General features: G+C 44.9%; 1 protein-coding gene across 1 annotated transcript in view; it reads left to right on the top strand.

Moving 5' to 3' along the window:
- Positions 1 to 7386: 7386 nt before the first annotated feature.
- The window catches only part of Laptm4b (lysosomal protein transmembrane 4 beta), a 70892-nt gene continuing 51595 nt past the window's right edge, over positions 7387 to 26683 (top strand). The window contains exon 1 of the mRNA XM_048358744.1: positions 7387 to 7681. Coding sequence (XP_048214701.1) covers positions 7583 to 7681 — 99 coding nt within the window. The 5' untranslated portion in view covers positions 7387 to 7582. The remainder of the gene's footprint in view (positions 7682 to 26683) is intronic.

The raw sequence follows: 26683 nt of genomic DNA, 5'->3' as shown, positions 1-26683 counted from the left end.
AACCTCAGGGACAGGGACCAGGCCCTGAGTTTAAGTCCCAGGACCCAGGATGCAAAAAGAGAGACAGACGGACAGACAGACAGAAAGATAGAGGAGTGGGAGAGAGAGAAGGGACAAATAGAGAGAGGAAGGAGAGTGAGAGAGAACCTATCATCTCAGAGCCAACAACATGGGCCTATGACTTGTAGTTTAACCCCTTCCCCCATGAGGGCAACCAATAGGTTAATGCTCAGTAGTCACTCTCTCTTGAAATTACTTTTTTTTCTGCCAGTCCTGGGGTTTGAACTCCAGGCCTGGGCACTGTGTATTTCTTTTGGTCAAAGCTAGAACCACTTGAGCCACACACAGCGCCATTTCTGTTTATGTGGTACTAAGGAATTGAACCCAGGGCTTCATGCATGCTAGGCAAGCATTCTATCATTAAGCCCCATCTCCAGCCCTGAAATTCTTACTTCTTTTTTTTTTTTTTGGCCAGTCCTGGGCCTTGGACTCAGGGCCTGAGCACCATCCCTGGCTTCTTCCCGCTCAAGGCTAGCACTCTGCCACCTGAGCCACAGCGCCCCTTCTGGCCGTTTTCCATATACATGGTGCTGGGGAATCGAAGCGAGAGCCTCATGTGTAGGAGGCAAGCACTCTTGCCACTAGGCTATATTCTTCTTAAACAAAAGATACCTCATTTTCATTTTGCACTACATCCCACGAATTATATAGCTGGTCCTATGTATCTCTTCAGTATGTCCTTTCAGCCTGATGAAGGGGCCAGTCTAAAAGCCCAGGTATTCCATTTTTACCCCAACTTAGAATGAACTCAAAGTGACCCTGGTCGATGTAGTTTTGCTGGAATTTAGCACAAACCAGAAAACCAAGTGTGCAGAACTGCCCGAAAAGGGAGTGACAATCATTTCCCAACACCTGGGCTGGCTCCTTGGCAGCAGTCACAATAGGTAATATCTAAAATAATTAACAATCAGGGCTGGGGATATGGCCTAGTGGCAAAAGTGCTTGCCTCGTATACATGAAGCCCAGGGTTCAATTCCCCAGCACCACATATACAGAAAATGGCCAGAAGGGGTGCTGTGGCTCAGGTGGTAGAGTGCTAGCCTTGAACGGGAAGAAGCCAGGGACAGTGCTCAGGCCCTGAGTCCAAGGCCCAGGGCTGGCCAAAAAATAATAATAATAATTATTAACAATCAACTAAGTAACAGCAACAGAGCCATGGTGAAATTCTCCTTGTATGAGCCGATTGTGATCTAAGGTCAGGCATAGCCCTGTGGTTTGCGGTTTTTCCCTATAAAATTAGCCTGTAAGATCAAGTCCGCGCTCCTGTTCAGGAGTGGCCCTGATCGGTCAGTTCTTTCTTGATGCTTGGTGCAAAATAAGCTTTACTTAACTTTTGCATTTTATCAGACTCGTTCCTTTGTTCACGGTCTTAACACCTATCACTTTTAATAATTATCAAACCGTCAATAGTTTATCTACTTTTTCTTTAGAAAATACTTCAATGATCTTACTATTTTGTTTGTTTCGTCTTTGTTACCAGTCCAAGCAATGTCCCGGCTTCTTTTTGCTCAAGGCTGGCACTGTACCTCTTGAGCCACAGCACCACTTCCAGCTTTTTTTCTATATATGTGGTGCTGAGGAATTGAACTCAGGGCTTCATGTATACAAGGCGAGCACTGTACCACTAGGCCATATTCCCAGCCCCAGATCTTACTATTGCAAGGCATGAAAAGCTTTTTGTTTTTGGATACCCTTCCCCACAGACACCCATTTAACACTTCTTTACTCCTCTTTTAACTCTGCCTCCACTTCAAATGTAAACTTCCAGCCATTGAACTATTCACTCTTTGCTCTTTCTATGTTAATAGGTCTGCCACCAGCTGTCTTGCATATCCTGCTTCTGTTCTGCCTGAGGAAGTCTTTATTCTCTTATTTTTCTCTTTTCCCAGGCTAACCCAATTTATCAAGTCTGAAGCTAGATACCACCTCCTAGGCAAAGAAACTGAGTCTTGAGGGTATTGGGATAAAGAAAGGGCAGAAAATGAACTCAACAGACCAACAGACTTTTGTTTGGGGTTGAAGTCTGAAAGGGTCACTAGAGTCTTCTAGCTAGACTACAGAGATAATGGATGCACTCACTCTCTCACAACTGAGGTCTCCTCTTATTAGGCAGAGAGAGTAAAGTCTGCAGGGGTCTGTCGCTGGTCATGGGAAAGGGGACAAGATGGGAACGAGATTTAATCTCTGCCCAGAGATTAAATAGTCATAGAGGAAGCTTCAGTTTTTAGGAGATAAGCCTACAACACTTAGGGCCACAGACCACAGGCTATCTCTTTTACAACTGCAGGGTAAGTTTAGGAAAAGGGAAGAGGGTGGGAGATCATTCAGATTCAGGCAGATTTGCCACCAGGGCAGTTTTAGTCATTTTCCATCAACCTCCAGAAAGCCTTACCTGATCTCCTTAACATGGACTTGTGGACTCCCACAGTACCCTGAATTCAACACAGAAATGAGGTAGGATAGATAAGGAGACAAGAAAAATTGTTACTTCTAACAAATACCAAATGGACTAGGCTCAGAAATAGAAACCAGGAAGTAAACTGAAAAAGCTGTTAAGCTCCCCTCCACCCCCCATACATCCTTTCAAGGATTAGGAATCCAAAGTGGGCCTTTGAATATGCCTTTTTTGGAATGGTAAAAAGCTGCCAACTCTTCATGAATAAGAAAGAAGCATATTTGAGGAAAGGAAGCCCTAAAATTCACCTATTGTCATTTTGGATAGGCCCAGACACATCTCCATATTTTATTACAATAAACAGTCCATTGTCTAATGTTTGGGGTTGCTAGATGACATGACCACATATATTCTCCTAGCTAGAAATTATAAAGGTTGCAGATTAAAAACATCATTTTCAGTCTTTTGTTGTGGGGCTTGAGCTCAGGGCCTGGGTGCTGGCTCTGAGCTCTTTCAAGGCTAGTGCTTTACCACTTTGAGCCACAGCATGGTTTTCTGGTGGTTAATTGGAAATAAGTCTTATGGATTTATGGACTGGCTTTGAACCATGATCCTCAGATCTCAGCCTCCTGAGTAGCTAGTGTTAGGAAACCTGAGTCACAGAGGATTAGGATGAAGAAAGAGCAGAAAGCAAACTCAATAGACCAGATCAAAGCACTCTTACCACGTATACATGAAGCCCTGGGCTCGATTCCCCAGCACCACACATATAGAAAACAGCCAGAAGTGGCGCTGTGGCTCAAGTGGTAGAGTGCTAGCCTTGAGCAAAAAGAAGCCAGGGTCCCTGAGTCCAAGACTGGCAAAAAAAATAAAAGTAAAATTTAATGGCCTTCTAGAGGGAGGCCATGATGACCTGAGTTAAGAGACAGCAGGCATATATTGGGGGCAAGTGTGATGCGGAAACTGAGTCATAGCCATCCTGGCTCCTGGCCAGCTGTTGGGGGCTGTTGGTGTCACAGACATCCTGGGGGTGGGGGGCGCTGTCCTCCCAGCTCCAAACCCTAGAGGTGAGACAAATTGCAGATGCCTGGCTCATTGGGTTGAGTCAGGAAGGCTCGGGAATATATAGATTTATTCTGTTGTTTAGTTCAAAGGGAGCACTATTCCTTGTGCTGTGCTTCCATGTAAGCTGTGTGTAGGCTTGGTCTCCGCCCAGACATATAACCTTTGTCTTTAAAAGCTTGGTGCTGTTATATATCTGTAAATCTTGGGAGTTTTTATTAGAGCATTAGCAGTCTGTAGGCAGCCAGTTGTTACAAAGGCCCTTAACACTATCAGGAAACAGGCCAGAGAGGGAAGAAAGAACAAAAACCATACCAACAAACCAGTTCAGCTCCAATGGAGAGCTTACTTGAGAGGCCATGGTGCCAGGAGACAGGATACAGGACAGGAACACGAAGACATGTAGCATGGCATGATGGCACCTGGGCTGATCTGACCCTAAATAGGATCAGGCCGAGGGCAGGGTCACAGGAAGCTCCCAGTCCCAGGCACTTGACAGGACCACCCCTGTCTCTAGGGATTGAGGAACACCCATCACCTGGGGATGGGACTTCCCTTCCTCTAGGATTCCAGGCACACCCATCAAGACAAGATGCCAGATAGTACAATTTGCCTTATGGCTAATGATGGTGCTAGCCAGATCTGACCTCCACATTACAGTGCTAGCTCAGTTCAAGGCTGCAGGTTTTTTTTTTTTTTTTTTTGGCCAGTCCTGGGCCTCGGACTCAGGGCCTGAGCACTGTCCCTGGCTTCTTCCCGCTCAAGGCTAGCACTCTGCCACTTGAGCCACAGCGCCACTTCTGGCCGTTTTCTGTATATGTGGTGCTGGGGAATTGAACCTAGGGCCTCGGGTATCCGAGGCAGGCACTCTTGCCACTAGGCTATATCCCCAGCCCTGCAGGTTTTTTTAATTGGCCTGCCTGGCAGACCTCTAGTGTCCCAATAAACACTCCAAAATTGGGACTTTCAAGATGTGGCTTCTCTATTTTCTCATGACTGCACTTATATCTGATTTGAGGGATATTTTACTGCACAACACAAGGGTAGAAGGACTTAAGTAGGGTTATGGGTGGGTGACAGTGTCTCAGGTAGCTTGAAAGTTGCAAGGAATTTCAGGACTTACCTTTAGAGTTCTTAGTAATGGCCTGGGGTTCCAGGAGCCTATTGTGTAAGTTGAAAGCATCCATCCCAGATGACCATGTGGAGACAGTCACATACATGAGAAGGAGGTTATCAGAGGGGTGACAGCTATCTTCCTCATGGCAGTGGGAGCAAAATGGTGTCTGTTCCTATCCAAGCACATCGTTGCAACAAGGGACTAGATAGAGGTGGGAGGTACTCTGTATGCACAGCTAGGTCTGGGCAGAGAGTGCGAATGCCAACCTATTCTGGGAATGTTCTACGGCAGAGTGGAGTTCAGGTTTAGTTGGAGGGAATCCCACTGATGCAGCTGGGGGCAGAAAAAAATTTAAACCAAACCCTTTTGTTTCTTGCTCCAAGTCTGATACAAAACTTTCACATGGGGGCTGCAAATGTGGCTTAGCCGCAGAGTGCTTGTCTAGCACAGCACGCATGAAGCCCTGGCTTCAATTCCTCAGTACTACAAACACAGGAAAAGCCAGAAGTGGCTCTTGACTTAAGTGGTAGGGTAGAGTGCTAAGCCTTGGGCAAAAAGAAGCCAGGGACAGTGCTCAGGCCCTGAGGTCAAGCCCCAGGACTGGCAAAACAAACAAACAAAAAACTTTCACAGGGGCTGGGGATATGGCCTAGTGGCAAGACTGCCTGCCTCATATACATGAGGCCCTGGGTTCGATTCCCCAGCACCACATATACAGAAAATGGCCAGAAGTGGCGCTGTGGCTTAAGTGGCAGAGTGCTAGCCTTGAGCAAAAAGAAGCCAGGGACAGTGCTCAGGCCCTGAGTCCAAGTCCCAGGACTGGCCAAAAATAAATAAAAAAATAAAATTAAATAAAATTTAAAATAAAAACTTTCACAGGGGCTGAAAATCTTTTCTTCTTCTTCTTTTTTTTTTTTTTTGCCAGTCCTGGGGTTTGAACTCAAGGCCTGGGCACTGTCCCTGGCTTCTTTTTGCTCAAGGCTAGCACTCTACCACTTGAAACACAGTGCCACTTTTGGCCTTTTCTATATATGTGGTGCTAGGGAATTGAACCCAGGGCTTCATATATATGAGGGCAGGCACTCTTACCACTAGGCCATATCCCCAGCCCGGGAAAAACCTAACCTTATCTGAGATTCCTGGCTTTCACTGTAGCCAGCTACTAATTTTGAATGAGGGCCTTCAAGAACAGCTGGGAGGAAGTAAACTCCCACTTGTAGTCCCATCAGTCCTCCCAGCACTGTATTTTGACTTGCAGAGATCCCATAGCAGCATTTTGAGAGCTTCAGTAATGATTAAAAAATGCTACCCAAGCACACCAGGATGCCACTGACACACATTCGATTTTCTGGGAAAAGATTACTACTGTTGTAACCCAATCAGCAAGAAAACAAAGGATACCATAGTTAATAAGCCAAATTGAGTCTTTATAGTCGCCTCCACAGACCAGCGGCTGCTCGGGCTTACAGGCTTCCCAAATCATGCAGCATGAGACTGAGTTAGGCTTTTAAAGACACAAACCGCATTTCCCCCCCTTTGTGCTGCAAAGCTTACACAGAAAGGAAATAAGGCATTGTTAGTATATTTAGATTTACTTCCTAAAATAGTGGGGCAGCTGGGACAGCTTGGGGGATTTTTCTGCAGAACTTGCTGAACAAACACTTTTATTTGCAAAACCTGCTTGAGCAAGCAACAGTTCTGGGGTCCCGGGGCCTTTCTCCTTGGGGAACAAAAATTGGTGTTACTTCTGTCAGGCTTCAGGCCTAAGGAACCTAACGACCACCACAGTCGTAGATGGAGCCCGGGAGTTGTTCGGAGTAGGTTGGGCAGAGGTTCCCTGTACTGCAGCAGACTGAAATCACACCACGCGGTTTCCCTCCCTCTAGTTTTGCAAGGTAACTGTTAGGGATTAGAGTAGGGGAGAGTAAGAGTGACTCCATGTTAAATTCACTGGGAACTCACCCGCCTTTGAGAACTCAAAACAACTGACTAGCTTGTTGCTCAAATGTTATCTCCAGTAACCTCATCCCTGTTGGAAAACAGCCAGTTTTGGTTAAGTGTTAGGTTTTTATAGTAGGTAGCCGGTAAAGGAGAATGCTACACTATATTCAGGCAGGACAGAAAAGTTTATTACCAAATTGCTGGCCCATGGCCAAGATGATCCCAGGCCGAGGGAAGGGGCGACCCCCACACGCCCCTGCCTTATTTAGGACAGGGGCAGGGGGTTGTGGCCAGGTGGATTAGGATGTGACCTCAGGGAAAGGGAAGGTAACTGCTTCCAGGTCTGCTGGTTACCCAGGTAACTTGGGTGGAGACTTAATGAGGTGGGGGGCATCTGCCTGGAGCCTTCCAGGGACAGACCTTACAGTGAGCACCTCGGATTCCAAGAACTGTCAAAGCTACCCAAGCTGTTCGGATAGTCACCGCTTACTGTACTAAGATTGTGTAGTCTGCTTGACCACCGGCCGTTGTACAGTAACCACAGTGCACTTACAGGATCGTTTACCTGACAGAAGTGGGGAGAACACAGCCAACTGCGCTCCGTACGAATCCATGCAGAACAATCGCAACCAAGGCTAGATGAAAGCTGGGAGACCACAGGAGCTTTCCACCTATTTTATTTACTCTGAGCTCGTGGATCCCGCAGTGGGCCGGATCCCGCGGTGACGTCACGACCCCGGGCCGACCACGTGACCCAAGAGGCCCCGCCCCTCCATCTTCTCGCTCCTCCCTCCTCCCGCGGGCGCCGCCTGCCTGGAGCTCAGCGTCCCGCCGCAGCAGTCGCTCGAGGGCTCCGGGGCAGCTGGCAGGCGAGCACGTCGGCGAGTCGGGTCGGGAGCCGTAGCGGCCTTGGAATCGGCAGCCCACAGCGCAGGGGCTCCGAGGGGGATCGCGGACCAAGCTCTCGCAAACTTGGGACGTGCGTTCCGCGCGCCACGGCCAGAGCCATGAAGATGGTCGCGCCCTGGACGCGGTTCTACTCCAACAGCTGCTGCCTGTGTTGCCATGTCCGCACCGGCACCATCCTGCTCGGCGTCTGGTACCTGGTGAGCGCGGCCGCGCCCGGGAACGCACCTGCGGGGCCCGGAGCAGACGCCGGGACCGCTCCCCCTCCACCCCGGGCCCCGCTCCCAACCTCATCCCGCTCCCTCTCCGCCGCGGCTCGCTCCCCCACCGCCGGGCCCCTTCCACCGCCCTTTACCTCAGGCTCGCTTTTCCCCACCACCCCTGGGCCCACTCAGTCGCCCTCACTCTCCGGCTCGCACCGCCTCCCCCCCCATTCCCGGGCCCGCTCCCTCTCAGCCACCCGCTCCCTTCGACAGCTCTCCCCTACCACACACTCCATTGCCCGTTCCCCTCACCGCTTCCCCACCTTCTCTGGGTCCGCCCCCTTTAGGCTCGTCCCCCCCCCCCCTTCCCGGCTCGCTCCTCTACCTCCGGTGCTCTCCCCTCCTCCCTCACTCCCCCCGCCACATTCCTAGTTCGACCCCCCCCCCCGCCCTCCTGGCCTGCTCCCCTCATCCCCAGCCCGAGGCCCCGCTTTCTGACGCCGCTTTCCGCGCCCCGAAGTTGCCTCCTGGGTCAGCCTCGGGGTTGGACGACGCCGGTTATCGGCCTAAAGTTGTATTATTAGAAACTTAATTCTCTGGGCGGATCTGGCCGCGGTTCCTGGAGCTCGGCCCACCTGTGGCGGAGGGGCGGGTGGAGGCGGCTTTGGAAGGGGCGCCGGGTCGCGGAGCCCGACGGGCTGGAGAGAGGGCGTTCGGGGGAGAACTCCAGTCACGTCTACACAGCCTAGGTCCCTTCTTTTTTTTTTCCTCCCCTGGGTTTGCATTTTGGTGCGTGCACATGGCCGTGCCTGGGGTTCCTGTGGGGGTCTCGGGTGCAGACGTGGCCTGCCCATTCTTCCCGTCTGCATCTCCCCACATTTGCCGGGCATTCGCGTGTTTGGATCTGAGTTGCTTGAGTTGGCAATTCCGGTTCCCCCTCCACCCTTTTGTGAGCTGGTATCCCGCAATGCTTGTGGCTTTATTTCGTTTCAGGAGGCTCTGGGAAGCCATTTTTACACCCACTCACTTCTTTCCTGCCCCTGGACGGGTGATCTTTATACCTTAACAACCTGTTTAGGTTGGTGCTTGTCAGCTCTTATTTGTCATGATTCATAGGGGCAGCCAGAGGGGGGAAAAAGTGGGTGTGGCCTTGTCCTGTGCTGCCCTTGGGTAAGTGTTGGCAACCCTAGACTGCACCAACCCTGAGTCCTCTGCATTTTGGATTTTGTGACATCATGATGGGGGCATTAGACCTGAGGTACGTTGCAGTGAAAAACATTGCAATATAAGGAAATGCCTTAAAAATGATAAAGAGCATATCAAACTTTTAAGGGAGAAGTCATTTATTTCAGCATGAGCCAGAGATAATTTTGTTTGCTCATTTAATTTCAGTAATTTTTCATATAATCACAGCGGATTGCAAACTCCTCGATTGTGCTACTTTAAGCCCCCTCTTTGGCTCTTACTGTATAGTTCATAATTTCATGTTTCTTTTAGTCATGACCACAAAATAGAAAATTTTGGCTTTACAAGCTTTCAAACAGATCTTTGGTATTTGTGGATTCTTACCATGCAGTGTGAATGCAGACTGAGCAACACGTTATTATCTCTCAACCCTAACTTTTCTAAAAGCCAAGCAAAATTAAAGAAATTTAAAATCATAGAGGATTATAAGTAACCACATAATAGTACTTTTATTGATGATCAAGGCAGTCTCTTCTATACAAATGGCCGGAGGTCTCCTTGAAAATGTTTGAATCTGCAGACTTGCAAGTACACTGATGAATGTAATTTGTAAAATCTAGGGCACTGCATTAGGCAAATGTACTACAGGATATACAGGAAAGATAAATCTACTTGAGCCCTGTTGTTGGCAGGGATCCAAGCAGATAGCATTGGTGTGATGAAGGGGAGTACTCCACATGCTTTGTCTACTGTGGGAACTTGGTCTTTGTGGGAAGTGATAGTTGGTGTGCCGGTATGTTTTAGCATTTGAAATATGTGGCCTTTTGAAAGATAAATGGAGAGCTTTTTAGTAGATGAGAAGCAGAACACTGCTTTACATAAACCCAGTATTTGAGAGGCCTGACGCAAGTACTTGGGGGTTTTTATAAAAATTTATGGATTTCACAAAAAAATTTAAGATTAATGAATTTCCCTCATATAGTGACTCTTTCCATGAACATTTTAAAAGGCAGAGCAGGCTTCTGAAGAGCAAGGGAAGTACACACTTCATACTGTGTGGATGAAATGGAAATTTAAGAGTCCATACCAGATAATTAAAGTGATCCTTTCTCCCTCCCTTCTCTCCTCTCCCTTATCTCCTCTTTGTGCCAATCCTGGAGCTTGAACTCCACGAGTGCCTTGGCATCTTCCCTGAGCTTTTGTGTTCAACTAGTACCACTTATACCACAGCTCCACTTCTGGGTTCTTGATAATGAATTCCCTGGTTTGACATTGAACCACGATCCTCAAATCTCAACTTCCTGAGTAGCTATGATTATAGGAGTGAGCCACCAGTATCCAGCTATGTCTTTAATTCTAAAAAAATCATTACCCAACCCAAGGTTGTCAAGACATTATTTTAATGTTTTTTTTCCAAAAGTTTTATTGCTTAGGTAGGTGTTTTGTATTTAGATTTGTGACCCATTTCAAATTAATATGTATGATTTTGTCACTGGATGCAGATGAGGGTTTGTGAAGTTTCCCTCTAAAAAGTGGTAATTCTTCACTTAAGATCTTTGGTGCAAGTCAGCTTTATTGAGTAGGCAAATGAGCAAGCAAAAAGGCAAGTAGGCATGCAGACAACCAGAAATGCACCAGGAGAGGGTCTCTAAAGGAGACACATCCAGTTCTTGGTTGGGGGGAGGCATTTATGTGGTGGAGGCTGGGGTCTGATTTAAAGACCTTGTTTTTGCTCTCAGTCACTCTGGGTGGTATAATTTCTTGGAGTTCCTGGCTCTTGGTTGGGTCCTTCCTCCCTTTTGTTACTCTTGGGGGGTGGGGGAGGACATTTCTCTCAGGAAGGAATATGTCCTGCCAAACAAGTAAGTGTTCTTGGGGTGAGTAATTTGTCTCTCAGGAAGGAATGCATCCTGTTGTCTCTCTTTGAAGCAAAGAAAGTGTTTCTGTTTCTAAATACCTTGTTTCTAAATTGCCTTCACCAGGCTTCCTTTTTCTTAATTTATCCTGCCTCAATTTGAGGTTGGAGCTGATTTTTTTTTTTTTTTTTTTTGCCAGTCCTGGGGTTTGAACTCAGGGCCTAGGCTCTGTCCTTGAGCCTCTGTGCTCAAGGCTAGTGCTCTACCACTTGAGCCACAGCGCCACTTAAGGCTTTTTCTGTGGTACTGAGGAATCGAACCCAGGGCTTCACACATGCTAGGCAAGTACTCTACCACTATGCCACATTCCTAGTCCTAGAGCTGATTTTTATTTACTTAAAAAGATAGCTTAATCTAAAGAGATTGAATTATTATGTCACCTTTAATAAATACAAGCTTGTGTTTTTGGTGGTTTTTTTTGTTATGTAATGGGATTTGAACTCTGGGCCTGGGTGCTGTCCCTGAGGTTCTTTTGAGCAGGGAGTGTTCTACCACTTGAGCCATAACACTTCTAGCTTTTTTGAGAAGGGTTTTATTGGAGATTGGGTAGGGGTGGGGTTCCTGCCATCCTCAAATCCAGCTAGGATTATAGGCATGAGACACAGGTGCCTGGCAAATAGATTTTTAGGAAGTAAAATGCTTTATCTTTTTCACTGAGAAGGAAGATCCTCTTGTCCTGGTTCTGGAAGGATAGTGAGATGAAGGAATACTCTTGAAGCAGATTCATGGCTATGCGATCTGGAGTTTCCTCTCCCCAGCAAAACTTAGTATAGCCCTCTCTATCTGAAGATGTGAGGGTTTCATGTTTTGGGACTCAACCAGGTTGATAGAAAATATTCAGGTGGGGTAGGAGAAATTGCAACTATACTAAATTTGTGCCTGCCTTTTCCCTGTCATCATTCCTAAACTGTTAGCACTGGATACAAGTGGGGGTGAGTCAACTTTTTATAAGTAGAGACCCTTCACTTAGGGTCGTGGGCTTTAATCACAGAAAAAGAATTTGTGGACAAGTCACAAAGGTAAGAAAACTTGGCAGAGCTTTATTGAGTAATTAAGCAGTCAAACAAAAGAAAGGCAGGGCACACTCCACTGTGGTTGCTCTCAAAGGGAGACAGACACACACACAGCTCCTTGGCTGTTAGGGATATTTATGTGATAGGCAAAGATAGGTGTTTTATATTTCCTGTAGTCACTCCTGGTGTTATTTTCTGACTTTCTGAATGTTTTGGGTGTTCTTTCTAGGTAAAATGCATTCTGCCATGAAACAGATTCTTATCCTTGAGAGAGGAAAGTGTCCTGTTGTCTACCTTTTGGGTAGTAGTTTGCTTAAGTTTTGGGGGAGCATTTCTCAGGAAGGCATACATCCTGCCAGACAAATTCTTGGGGTGAGAAATGAATTTTAGGAAGGAATGTATCCTGTTGTCTCTGAAGCAAAGGTAGTGCTTCTGTGTTTCATTTGATCCCCCTGCCCCCCACCCCCCAGCTGAGGACCAAAGTCAGGGCCTTTGCCTCACCAGGCAGGTGCTCTTCCACTGAGCTAAATCCCCAGCCAAGTGCTGCTGTGTTTCTAAATACCATGTTTCTGAGTTGCTTTCACTCGGCCTCATTTTCCTCAATTCATCCTGCCTCATTTTCCCCTAAATAACTTTGGTCCCTTAATCTTAAGGGAAGTAGATGAATATCTACTGCATTTGCTGTAAGATTACCATAGCTCATTTTCCCTAGTCTATCCTGCTTCAAAACCATACCCTAACACTGTTTACATCACATTTTTACATCATACTAGTTATTATAAACAAGTTAGATGTGTGTTCTTGGGGAGGCAGGATATGCTAGGTTTATATGCAAATACCACACAGGATTTAGGTATTCACGGGGTGTGAAAACACTGAGGTCCACTGCATTCTGTACCTGAATCTACTAACGGCTCCCTCCCCCCCAAATTTGCCCATACTGTGTTTTTTTTCTGTTTAGACTCCCCAGTGCAAGCCTTTGTTCTCACCACCTTAATCTCTTCCTTTGTTCTATCTCCATGTCCTATTGATTTTTGCTCTATGTTCTCACTACCATTTCCTTTGCTTGGACTCTCAGTAGCTCTATTGGCTGCTACAACACAATGGCTCTCCCTCCTTGAACAGGTATTGTGTAATATTAGGGTCACATGTCCATTCCCTTCTCTTACCTAACTCTTCCCCATAGGTGATCATAGTAGTGGCTGTGGCAGTTGTAAGCAGTACTGAAATATTTTAAAAATCATTATTAACTATTACCTCTAGTTGCTTAAGTTTTGAATCATTATGATTTGGTAAGCTTAAGTTACATGTCCATCCCTGAAATAGACATTGGGACTAGAGATACATGGCTGGGATATTCTGATGAATTTTAATGGGATTAACTTTACTCAAAACAGGCCAAGAGAATTACCAGGAGATGGAAAATACCTGAGATAGTGAAAATGTCCTAGGCTGAAATCTACACTCCTTCCAGGAGGGGACTTTTATTACCTTCATAAACTATGCCTACTGCCTACTTTTCCTTTGAAATTCCATTGTTTTACATGTGATCTGAACCATCTGTCATTGACATCTGCTATTCAACTTCCTTTGTAGATGGTCTTTTTTTGTTATGGTATTTTAGGGAGTTAGTCATTCAGCAAGAAGATAGTGAATGCCTCTATCCATTATTCAGCTAGTAGGCATAGATCAGATTATTAAGGATATAAGAGGTCAAAATAGCTGGTCTCATTGGTTTTGTAACTGGTCTTTCAAACTATTAACTTGGCTTCATACTGAGTAGTTTACTTGGAATACATCTGATGAGGTCTCTTTTGTTGTTGTTTGTTGTTTTTTTGCCAGCCCTGGTACTAGGACTCAGGGCCTGAGCACTGTCCCTGGCTTCTTTTTTTTGGCCAGTCCTGGGCCTTGGACTCAGGGCCTGAGCACTGTCCCTGGCTTCTTCCCGCTCAAGGCTAGCACTCTGCCACTTGAGCCACAGCGCCGCTTCTGGCCGTTTTCTGTATATGTGGTGCTGGGGAATCGAACCTAGGGCCTCGTGTATCCGAGGCAGGCACTCTTGCCACTAGGCTATATCCCCAGCCCCCCTGGCTTCTTTTTGCTCAAGGCTAGCACTCTGCCACTTGAGCCACAGCGCCACTTCTGGCTGTTTTCTGAGGAATCGAACCCAGGGCTTCATGTATACAAGGCAAGCACTCTTGCCACTAGGCCATATTTCCAGCCCAATGATGAGGTCTCTTTTTGTATCTCGATAGTTCTGGTGTTTATAACTACTGATGTTTAACTGGGTGCAGGACAATGAAACCAACATCCTACATTTGTATAGTGCTTAACATTTAGTGATCTTCCATGCTTGTGTCTACTTAGAGCACAAAAGAACCCCTGGATCAGGTTTTAGAGGCGCTGGTGTGCTCATTTGAAGTTCAGAGTTTGTTTCTAGCAGCCAGATTCTATGATCTGGCCTACAGGTCCAGGGCCAAAAATGAGCTGACTCATAGTACTTGCTTGGTCCTATTGCTACCATGAAAGACTGACATAATAAGCTGAGGAGGTTGAATTTGTACAGAATCAGCCTACAGGCTGTGGGGAATCATTGAACACGTAATTTGGGACTGGAGTGGAATGATAAAAATTTTTGCCAGTCCTGGCACTGTCCCTGAGCTTTTTTTGCTCAAGGCTAGCACTCTGCCACTTGAGCCACAGCACCACTTCTGGCTTTTTCTGTGTATGTGCTATTATTGAGGAATCTAACCCCAGGCTTCATGCATGTGAGACAAGCACTCTACCACTAGGCCATATTTGCAGCCTGATTAAAGTGTCTGACTTTTGGATGGCTCAAAATAAGGGTGTGTCCCACCCTTTGTGTGGGAGAACAGGTACCAGTTTCCAGCCCAAGTCTTATCTGCTAATCTGTGGAAAGTATTGATGGCAGTGTTTTATTACTCGAGTCAGTTTGTATAAGGATACTAGATTTTAAAAGTTTGAAGATTTAAAAAGGATTTAGAAAGAATTTCAGCAAAATGGTTAAATAGGGAGAAATGGAGAAGACAGACATTAAAACATTTTCTGCTCCCCATGGTGGAAATGAATGTTGTTTTTTTTTGTGTGTGTAATTTATTTATTACTTAAAAAAAATTTTTTTTTGGCCAGTCCTGGGGCTTGGACTCAGGGCCTGAAGCACTGTCCCTGGCTTCTTTTTGCTCAAGGCTAGCACTCTGCCACTTGAGCCACAGCGCCACTTCTGGCCGTTTTCTGTATATGTGGTGCTGGGGAATTGAACCCAGGGCCTCATGTATACGAGGCAAGCACTCTTGCCACTAGGCCATATCCCCAGCCCTAATTAAAATTTTTTTGACAAGGTGTGCAAAAAGGGTACAGTTACATAGTAGGGTGGTGTGTACATTTCTTGTGATATCTTACACCCTGTTTTTCTTTCCCTTCCCTAGGTCGGTAGACATATATACAATATACAATGTACCAAGAACATATACAGTAGCCACATGGCGGAAATGAATGTTAAAGATTCAATACTTGATTTTTTTTTTTTTCAAGTACAGAGTCCCTTCTCTGCCTATAATGGATCAAGGACACTTCTATAAAATACTGGTTGGTGAAGAGTTGAGGGGATTAAGCTTTTATTGCCAAAAGTTATCACTAAACAGGGATTAGTCTTTTTTTTTTTTAAGCTTTTATTGCTCAAATTTATCACTAGGAATTGTTAAGCTAGTCATAAGAACATTTTATTTTTAAATTATTTCTTGGTGGTAGTGGGGTGGGGTTTGAACTCAGGACCTTGTAGCTGTGGTTTATAGGCATGAAAAACTGTGCCCAACTTGTTATTTGTGGGGGCCTTCCTATCTTTTTGCCTCAACTGTACTCAATTACCATCCTATCCCTCCATCCCTCCCTCCCTAGTAGCAGGGATTACAGGAGTGAGCCATTGTTTGACCCTACCAAAACATTTAAAAGACAAACTGTCCAAGAAGAAAATTACCATCAAAACTGTTAATATCACCACCCAGAGATTCATTTAAAGTTAACTTGTCTGTACTACAGTGGGTAACGAGATTTACATTACAAGGCATAAAATGTTTAAATTGTATTGTATGTCTGTAGTCAACTTTGAATCTCCAATGGAGAGTCCAATTCATTCTAACTTCACTCTTTTGGGGGTAGCTATTATTATTTATAAAGGTTGCTAGTAGGAATGTGGTATGTACTATAGTGGTTTAATTCATTACTTTCTCATCTCCCTCTACTTCTGTAATCCCATGGGAATTGTTTAATAGCCATAAACTGGTAGACACAAATATTAGACTTTTTTAGTCTTTTTCTGGTGAGGTGGTGCTTTCACCACTTGAACTGTTCCCACTTCCTCGAGTCACTCCTTCCTTCTTCCCTCCCTCCTGTCCTGGGGCTTGTACTCAGAGCCTACTTGTTGCCCTTGAGTGGTTTTATTCAAGGCTAGTGCTCTACCACTTGAGCTGTGACTCCACTGTATGCTTTTTGACGGTTAATTGAAGTCTCATGGGCGTTTCCTGCCCTGCCTGGGTTTGTTTTGTTTTTTTGCCAGACTTGGGCCTTGGACTCAGGGCCTGAGCACTGTCCCTGGCTGCTTTTTGCTCAAGGCAGCTGTCTGCCACTTGAGCCACAGTGCCACTTCTGGCTGTTTTCTATATGTGTGGTGCTGGGGAATCAAACCCTGGGCTTCATGCATAGGAGGCAAGCACTCTTGCCACGATTCCCAGCCCTCCTCCCCACCCCCCACCTGGGTTTGAATTGAACTATGATCCTCAGATCTTAGCCTAGGGAGTAGCTAGGAGATTACAGGCTAGAGCAACCAGCTCTTGCACTAGTCACTCTTTCATTTCAAAGTTACTTTTCTGTGGGGTAATGCAACAGTATAACAATAAAAGCTGATTTGGCTGCCATTAGGTTAATTCATTTACTTGTATTGAGGGGACTTCATTTTCTTCTGTTTCTCTGTTTTGTTTTGTGTTTTTTTTGGTCTATCCTGGAGTTGAACTTGGGGCCTGGGCACTGTCTCTGAGCCTCTCAAGGCTAACACTCTACTACTTGAGCCACAGCACCACTTCAGCTTTTTCTGAGTAGTCTCATGGACTTTTCCTGCCTGGGCTGGCTTTAAAGAACCGTGATCCTCAGATCTCAGCCTTCTAGTATGTAGGGATACAAAAATGCGCCACAGACACCCTGCTCCTTAGGGATCTTAAATTCTAGGATCCTACTATTGGGCTAAGCCAAAGGCTTGTATCACATTTGGCTTTTTTGGCTCTGGCTTCTTGGAAAAGAGATCTGATCTCAAGCTCCCTAAAATTGAATGCCTGCTTTCAGTTAAGTCTTGAAAGACTGATATATAAGCCAGGAGACAAATTTGTTAATAGTGAACAAATAAGATTTATCATTAAATACTTTTTTTTTTCCCCAGTCCTGGGGCTTGAATTCAGGGCCTGGGCACTGTCTCTTGAGTTTCTTTTTGCTCAAGGATAGAGATCTGCTACTTGAGCCACACACAGCGCCACTTCCAGCCTTTTTTGTTTATGTGGTACAGAGAAATCGAGCCCAGGTCTTCATGCATGCTAGGCAGGCACTCTAGCTAGCAGGCACTGCTGAGCCACATTTCCAGCCCCCTGAAATGAATACTATCTTTAGCCTACATGCTCTTTTCCTTTAGTGGATGCTAGTTATAATGGTAGAATCACTTGAATATTTACATACTTTTCATGAAGACCACATAAAAACATATTTTCAGGGCTGAAAATTCTGGCAAGGATAGTAAAAGTGGTTTGCATCTTGGGTAGTCTTTTGTAAGCATATCAGTTTTTTGTTTTCCAAGCAAAAGATGGGTTTATTGGGGAAGCAAAAAGCAAACTGTGACCAGCCAGGGACAGAGCACAGACCTGAGAGCTGAAACTATGCCCCTGAAAATCGAGCGGGCTGACTGGCCAGGGCCGCAGACTTGGGAGCTGCCACCATGCCCCTGCATATCAGTTTTGATACTCCCCCATCTAGCCTTGCTGGCCTGAGTGTCCTTTTTTTTTTTGGCCAGTCCTGGGCCTTGGACTCAGGGCCTAAGCACTGTCCCTGGCTTCTTCCCGCTCAAGGCTAGCACTCTGCCACTTGAGCCACAGCGCCACTTCTGGCCGTTTTCTGTATATGTGGTGCTGGGGAATCGAACCTAGGGCCTCGGGTATACCGAGGCAGGCACTCTTGCCACTAGGCTATATCCCCAGCCCTCCTTTTTTCTTTCTAAGGTAGTGTTGCCTTTTTGAGCATGCATTTGTCTCCTTTAAAATCTTAGTGTTTATTTGTAATATCTATGTTTTGTGCATAGATAAAGCTAGTGTAACAAAGTGGTGCAAAAATTCTGTGTTTAGGTAATCTAGAAGAGATAATTGTTTCATCTGTTAATAATTGAGAGAGCCAGCCTTGTTCTGTGAGGTTATCCTGGTATCCAAGCTGGTGGGGCAGTGCTACCATAGTTTCAAGGAGGCTTATTTGCTCATTCTCATTTGTATGGTTGGACACAGCTCATGAGCACTTTGTTTGGTTCTGGTGTGCTTACAATACAGGGCAGAAAAGGCACCTGGAAATGATCAGTGTTATTTTCTGAGACTACAACGGAAGGTTCACAGCTGCTTTTTTCTCAGTAGCCAAAATCAAAATGTCACTTAGCCTGTAGGGATGCTAAGAGATGCTATCTGTACCTGGGTAGTTAAACCCATGATGAACTTGAACAAGAGAATGAATTTTGGGCTACTTTTGCCACTCCTGTAGCTTGAACTATGGGCCTGGGCGCCATCCCTGAGCCTCTAGTTGGGCTCAAGGCTAGTGCTCTATCACTTGAACCACAGTGTCACTTTCCAATTTTTCCTGAGTAGTTTTTTGGAGATAAGAGTCTCACAGATTTCCCTACTGGGCTGACTTGGAACCATGATCCTCAGATCTCAGCCTCCTTAGTAGCTGGGATTACAGGCATGAGCCTGGCTCAAAAGAATTTTTTTTTGGTCGGTTGTGGGACTTGAACTCAGGGCCTGGGGCTCTGTCCCTGAGCCTCTCCGTGCTCAAGGGAAGCGCTCTACCACTTGAGCCCACAGTGCCACTTGCAGCCTTTTCTATTTATGTGGTACTGAGGAATTGAACCCAGGGCTTCATGCATGCTACACAAGCACTCTACCACTAAGTCACCTTTCCAGCCCAAAACAATGGATTTTGAGGAACTGACTTTTGCCACCTAAGGGTAACATTTTTTTTCTTTTCTTTCTTTCTTTCTTTTTTTTTTTTGCCAGTCCTGGGCCTTGGACTCAGGGCCTGAGCACTGTCCCTGGCTTCTTCCCGCTCAAGGCTAGCACTCTGCCACCTGAGCCACAGCGCCCCTTCTGGCCGTTTTCCATATATGTGGTGCTGGGGAATCGAACCTAGAGCTTCATGTGTAGGTAGGAGGCAAGCACTCTTGCACTAGGCCATATTCCCAGCCCAAGGGTAACATTATTAATTAATTTTGGTTAATCATGAGACTTGAATTCAGGGCCTGTGTGCTGTCCCTGAGCTCTTTTTGCTCAAAGCTAGTGCTCTACCACTTTGAGCATAGACCCATTTCTGGTTTTCTGGTGGTTAATTGGAGATAAGCATTTCATGCATGGACTTTCCTGCTCAGGCTGTCTTTGAATCATGATCCTCTTATCTCACCCTCTTTGTGTGTGTGTGTGTGTGTGTGTGTGCCCAAAACAATGGATTTTGAGGAACTGACTTTTGCCACCTAAGGGTAACATTTTTTTTTCTTTTCTTTCTTTCTTTTTTTTTTTTTTTTTTTTTTTTGGCCAGTCCTGGGCCTTGGACTGAGGGCCTGAGCAATGTCCCTGGCTTCTTTTTGCTCAAGGCTAGCACTATGCCACTTGAGCCACAGCGCCACTTCTGGCCATTTTCTTTTTCTTTCTTTCTTTCTTTTTTTTTTTTTTTGTAATTTATTTAGTTAGACAAAAAATTTTTTTTGTAATTTATTAATTAAACAATTTTTTTTGACAAGGTGTTGTGCAAAAAGGGTACAGTTACATAGTAGGGCAGTGTGTACATTTCTTTCTTTCTTTTTTTTGGCCAGTCATAGGCCGTGAACTCAGGGCCTGAGCACTGTCCCTGGCTTCTTTTTGCTCAAGGCTAGCACTCTGCCACTTAAGCCACAGCGCCACTTCTGGCCATTTTCTGTATATGTGGTACTGAGGAATTGAACCCAGGGCCTCATGTATATGAGGCAGGCACTCTTGCCACTAGGCCATATTCCCAGCCCCCAGTGTGTACATTTCTTGTGATATCTTACACCCTGTTTTTCTTTCCCTTCCCTAGGTCAAGTAGACATATATACAATACACAATGTACCAATAACATATACAGTACCCACGTGGCCCACGCTGAAGAGAATTCACCTAGGGCTTTTTTTTTTGGCCAGTCCTGGAGTTTGGACTCAGGGCCTGAGCACTGTCCCTGGTTTCTTTTTGCTCAAGGCTAGCACTCTGCCACTTGAGCCATAGCGCTACTTCTGGCCGTTTTCCGTATACGTGGTGCTGGGGAATTGAACCCAGGGCTTCGTGTATATGAGGCAAACATTTGCCACTAGGCCATACCCCCATCCCCATTGCCTAGGGCTTTAAATGTAATGTCGACAATAGACAATATATCAACAATAGACTTATATGAACATACATACATAGCTTTTGAGCTATTGTGATCCACTGAGGTCAACTTTTGACCTTTATATGTTGAGTAGTTGTTTGGTTTTAGTTACATAATGTTGGGTCACTGAACCAAACCTGTGGGAAATACCATTTGACAAGAAGTTTTTGGTTTCACCGACCTGGTCTCTACTGTCTCCCCCTCCCCCACCTTAACAGTCATATATCAAGGAGATCATGTCCCTTGGTTTCCTGTGTTCTAGGCTTGTCTCACTCAACATTATTTGTTCAAGTTCTGACCATTTCTCTGCAAATAACAATATTTCACCATTCCTAATCGCTATGTAGTATTCCATTGTGTAAAGGTACTATATTTTTTGGATCCATTCGTCTGTGGAGGGGCATCTGGGTTGATTCCATATTTTGGCTATTGTGAATTGTGCAGTGATAAACATGGAAGTGGAAATGTCTTTTTGATATCTTGGGACCTGTTGTTCAGGATAGATGCCTAGGAGTGGTATGGCTGGGTCATAGGGTAGGTCTATGTTGAGCTTTTTGAGGACCCTCTATACTGTTCTCCAAAGTGGTTGTACTAATTTGCACTCCCACCAACAATAAAGAAGGGTTCATCTTTCCCCGCATTCCCTCCAGCATTTGTTGTTGCCTGAGTTCAGAGTACAGGCCATTCTAACTGGAGTGAGGTGGTATCTCAGGGTTGTTTTTATTTGCATTTCCTTTACTGACTTTACTGGCCATTTTCTATATATGTGGTGCTGGGGAATTGAACTCAGGGCCTCATGTATACGAGGCAGGCAGTCTTGCCACTAGGCCATATTCCCAGCCCGTTATCTCAGCCTCTTGAATAGCTAGGATTACAGGTGTGAGTGTGCCCCCTCTGCCCAGCTTGGGTAACCTTATTTTAAAATCCCTGAGTCACCCCCTCTTGCCCAGGGAGTACCATAAATTAGCTCCCCAAGGGCTTTAGTTCTGGTTTGCAAGACAGGGCTGTGCTTGATTTTCAATTTTCTTTTTCTATATTGATGTTAATCTAAAAAAATAATTTTAAGGAAGTCTTTTGGGAAAGTGTTATAAAGCAGCCAGGTATGATGGCTCACAGCAATTATCTCAGCCACTTGGAAAGTAGATAGTGGGAAGGGTATGGTTTGAACCTAGGGCAGGTTAGCTACAGGGAAGGAATGCTGAAGCTGACCCTCTGCTAGTACACACTAAGAGACTCCCAGGGGTTCTGTATCCTCTCGTTCAATTACGGATCAATCTGAAGTTAGGACTTCTTTTTCCTTATGGGCAGGGAAACTCTGGGACAGGGCACTATCCCTGAGCTTCTTTTAGTCAAGGCTAGTGCTCTTATCACTTGAGCCACAGTGCCACTTGAGGCTTTTTCTGAGTGTTTTATTGGAGATAAGAGTCTGACTTTCCTGCCCAGGCTGGCTTTGAACCACAATTCCCAGATCTCAGCCTCCTGAGTAGCTAGAATTACAGGCATTGAACCAGTACCAGTTTTTGTTTGTTTTGTTTTTTGTTGTGTTGGGTTTTTGGTGTTTGTTTTTTTTTTGCCAGTCCTGGGGCTTTAACTCAGAGCTTGGGCAGTGTCCCTGAGCTGCTTTTGTTCAAGACTAGCACACTACCACTTGAGTCACAGCATGGCTTCTGGCTTTTTCAGTTTACGTGGTACTGAGGAATTGAACCTAGAGCTTTCATGCATGTTAGGCAAACACTCTAGCCCTAAGCCACATTCCCAGCCCATCACCATTTTAAGTATGTATCTTTTTGGACCATGTCACTCCTCTTACTCTGTTTTTTTCTCTCCTGTCCCCACCCAAGAGTTGTGTAGTTTATTTTCAACTAGTGTCTAGTGAGTACCACTGCTGGTTTGTAACTTTTCTGCCAGTATTATCCAACTCAAAGGGCCATCAAGAATGACTTGTTTTAAACAGTCAATTCTTAAAGTTTGATACCCTAAAATTGTTTGTGTAATAATTTTTGTCAAGGGTTCCAAAAGTTTGCTTTCTAGTGTTGATAACTTCATCTTTCCTCCGAAGTCTTCATTCCCCTCTTCCCCTAGCTGCTAGCGTAATAATTGGTTTTCACTCTGCCAAAGAACGTCCTGTTTGCTTTTCCTCCCCACTGGCCAATAGGCAGCCATAATATACCTTGTAATACTTAGCATAATTCCTGCCACATCTGTATTGCTTTGTAGATAGTTTTGTACATATCAGTGAACGAGTGTTAAACATTTGTTCTATTATACATTGTACCGGCTTATAGAAGCCATTTACATGGGTGATGAACCACAGTGTTTCCTCTTTAATCCTTATGGACCAGTTGTTAATCTCTTTGTGAAACCTAGGTTCCAGCAGTGTTGGGCATATAGCAGTAAAGTGTCTTAGGCAAGTAGGTTTAGGTAAATTGAAATTACCACTTTCCCAAGAAAAACATGATTGTTTGAATTGAGATAGGGAATTTTATTTCAGTATAACAACAGGACCATGTGAAAAAGGTAGTGTTGTTGTTTTGCTTTTTTTTTCCCCCCTGAGGGGAAGCTTTTTATTTGATGAGTATCTCTTCAAGGATTGGCTGGCACATAGGAGAGCTATATCTCCTTTAATTTTCATACTACTGAAAAGGTAGTACTCATATTCACCACCTACTTTATGGATGATAAACTCAGGATTATCTGTCTCATTTTACTTCATCCAGACATGGTACATCTGAAGTCCAAGTCCTAGAGAAAGGTAGTTTTCTTTTTTTTTTTTTGGTCCAGTCCTGGGGATTGAACTTGGGGCCTGGGCTCTGTCCCTGAGCTTCTTTTTTTGATCAAGGCTAGCACTCTACCACTTGAGTCAGAGTGCCACTTCTGGCCTTTTCTGTTCATGTGGTACTGAGGAATTGAACCCAGGGCTCATGCATGTGAGGCAAGCATTCTACTGCTAAACCACATTCCCAGCCCCTAAAGAAAGTTTTTTTTTGTTTTTATTTTTATTTTTATTTTTTGCCAGTCCTGGGGCTTGGACTCAGGGCCTGAGCACTGTCCCTGGCTTCTTTTTGCTCAAGGCTAGCACTCTGCCACCTGAGCCACAGCACCCCTTCTGGCCATTTTCTATATAGGTGGTGGTGGGGAATTGAACCCAGGGCTTAATGTATAGGAGGCACAAGCACTCTTGCCACTGGGCCATATCCCCAGCCCCTAGAGAAAGTTTTAACTTGAATAAGAAGGCACATTTGAAGCTGGGCACTGATGGCTCATGCCTGTTAGCTAAGCTACTCAGGAGGCTGAGATCTGAGCCTCACAGTACAAAGCCAGACCAGTCAGGAAAGTCCACGAGACTTTTATCTCCAGTAACCTACTTAGGAAAAGCCAGAAAGGACACTGTTGTTCAAGTGGTAGAGTGCTAGCCTTGAGCCAGAAGAGGCTTAGGGACAGTGTCCTGGCCCTGAGTTCAAGCCTCAGGACTGGCAAAAAACATTTGAATTTGAACTCTATAAAATTTTCTTTAAAGAATTTTGAGTTGAGAATTCAGACTTGGATGTCATTTCATTCTCCCATTTAAGAAAAGCCCAGAGGAAAGGTTCACTTACCATTAATAGCTTTGGGGAAGTATTGAAATACTAGAATATAAAAATTGAAAATTAGCCAATTATCTAAAAAGAGCACAGCAGATTATTTTTTTCATTTGTGTTGGTCATGGGCTTGAATTTAGAGCCTACGTGCTGTCTTTCAACTCTTGTGCAAGGCTAGTGTTCTACCTGCCACTTGGAGCAGTAGTTCCTCTTCTGGTTTTTGAGTAGTAAATTGGAGATTAGAGTCTTGCAGACTTTCCTGCCTGGCTTTGAACCCGTGATCCTCAGATCTCAGCCTCCTGAGTAGTTAGAATTACAGGCATGAGTTATACACACCTGGCTAAATAGGCTTGTTTTACACCATTTTTATTAATGACTGTTGTGCACATACAGAAAAAAATGCACAGGGGGCTGGGAATATGGCCTAGTGGCAAGAGTGCTTACCTTGTATACTGAAGCCCTGGGTTCGATTCCTCAGCACCACATATATAGAAACTATCCAGAAGTAGCGCTGTGGCTCAAGTGGCCGAGTGCTAGCCTTGAGCATAAAGAGGACAGTTCTCAGGCCCTGAGCTCAAGACCCAGGACTGGCAAAAAAAAAAAAAAAAATCTCAAAACTTATATTTACTGTTGTTGAAACCAGGGTTTTAGACCCAGACCTAAAGTCCAGGAGTCCCCAGTTAGGTCCTGCCACTCATCCCTAATGTAAGGTCCACCCCCAGGAGGGCTCCATGCAGATGCCTCCTCCCCCCATAATGGCACACTTGGAGGCAGTTATCTCCCCCTTCTCTGAGGTCACACCCTAATCCACTTGGACACATACACCCCAGCCCCCCTGCCCTAGATAAGGCTTCGCCTGAGAGTGACTCTGGCCTGCCACACGTGCCTTGGATTTAGCAGCAGGCCAGCAGTTCTGCTGAATAAAGTTCTCTCTTCTGCCCCAATACCACGTGGAATTCTCCGTAGTCCTTTGTCTACTTGAAAATCTCTTACATCCATATCCCACATAGGGAAAGGTAAGATTTATTACATGGCAGCCATGGGAAGACAGCACTTTAGTACAGTTTCAGTCATCTTTAGAGGTACAGGTGTTGGCTTCATGTTTAATAGGAGAATTTGGAGTTAGAGGTGAGAGAGGTATGCAGAGTATGGCCTAGTTGACCATTAGCTCAGTCTTTGTCCTAAGAGGAATTCCAGAGGTTATTACTTAATTATGGGAACAAATTAGGAACAACTGGTTTCCTGATATTTTGAGATCCCTGTCTACATTTACCCTGGATGGTTATCGGTAAACGGGTGATTACAAAGGGACTGCAGCAGAGAATGGCTCAGATCAAACACAAAGTTTAGGGACTTTGAGCTGATTCACAAGGGCTAGCAAAAAGCATGTTTTGTTTTCCTCTTACATTACCATTAAGTGAATGTCCATTTATCTATCGCATGTTCTGATGATTCTCTTAGAAGTTGCCATAGATTATCACATGCATCCTTGACTTTAAAAATAATGTATCATAATGATTGCTTTTGTTCTCTTCCTGCAGAATGTATCATAAGCATAACTACTTTGAAAGGTTCACTCGAATGTCTAGAGCATCTGTGGCATATTTGTGTTCTTAATCTTGGAGTATTAGCTTCTTATAATGTGTATTTTGGATAGTTTCTTGCATTATGTGTTTTGGGCATTGTAGTTAAAAGTTGAAGAAACAATTTGAAGCATTGGGTGGTGTTATCTTTAAAGTTAACTGCAGGGGTCTTAATTACTTAGGGATCCACTTAATCCAGTTTGAAGATTCAGGGGATGTGATGTAAAGCTGTGCTGCTTTTATCTGTATGTGCCTGTCCTTTTTTAGTATTTGCTACTTTCATGATGACATCCCTTTATGGCCTTAGGGTAGGCAGTGAGGTGTTCTGTTGACCTCTCCCCCCAGCAGGTGCTTACTCCAACTTTGGACATCCTGTACTGGGGATCTTAGCTCTCATCTCTGATTTTTATCTTTCCTAGAATCAACATACCCTCAGGGATATTTATACCTTCTAGTTCTGAGTACAGGCATTCTTTACTACTCATTAGCTCTCACCATTCCTTTTTATAGACATATATTTTGTGAAGGCTTTTTGATTGCCCTCAGTGGGAATGTTGGTTTGTATTACTTGGTTCTCCATTACAAGAAGTGTCAGATTACTGAGTGGTTATAATTTTACCCTTGACAAGACTCCCTTGTTCTTATTTCCAGTACTGACTTGAATACTTGGCCAGATTTGCTTGTTATTGACCATCTTCTTACGTCATGATTTCTTTTTAGCAATTTAAGTTTAATCAGTTCTGGGGCTTGGACTCAGGTACTGAGCATTGTCCCTGGCTTCTTTTTGCTCAAGGCTAGCACTCTACCACTTGAGCCACAGCACCACTTCTGGCTTGTTCGGTTTATGTGGTGCTGAGGAATCGAACCCAGGGCTTCATGCATGCAAGGCAAGCACTCAACCACTAAACCATATTTACCCAGCCCTTTACAATAGTTGTGAGTTTAATTTTTTATTTGTTTGGTTTGAAATGGTCGAGATCCAGCCTAGGTCCTTGTGCGTGCTGGGCAAGGGCTCTACCCCCCTGTCCTCCCAAGTCCC

Source organism: Perognathus longimembris, chromosome 12 (assembly GCF_023159225.1).
Source record: "Perognathus longimembris pacificus isolate PPM17 chromosome 12, ASM2315922v1, whole genome shotgun sequence".
NCBI lineage: Eukaryota > Metazoa > Chordata > Mammalia > Rodentia > Heteromyidae > Perognathus > Perognathus longimembris.
Note: the sequence above shows the minus strand (reverse complement) of the source record. Positions and strands in the feature narration are given on the sequence as shown.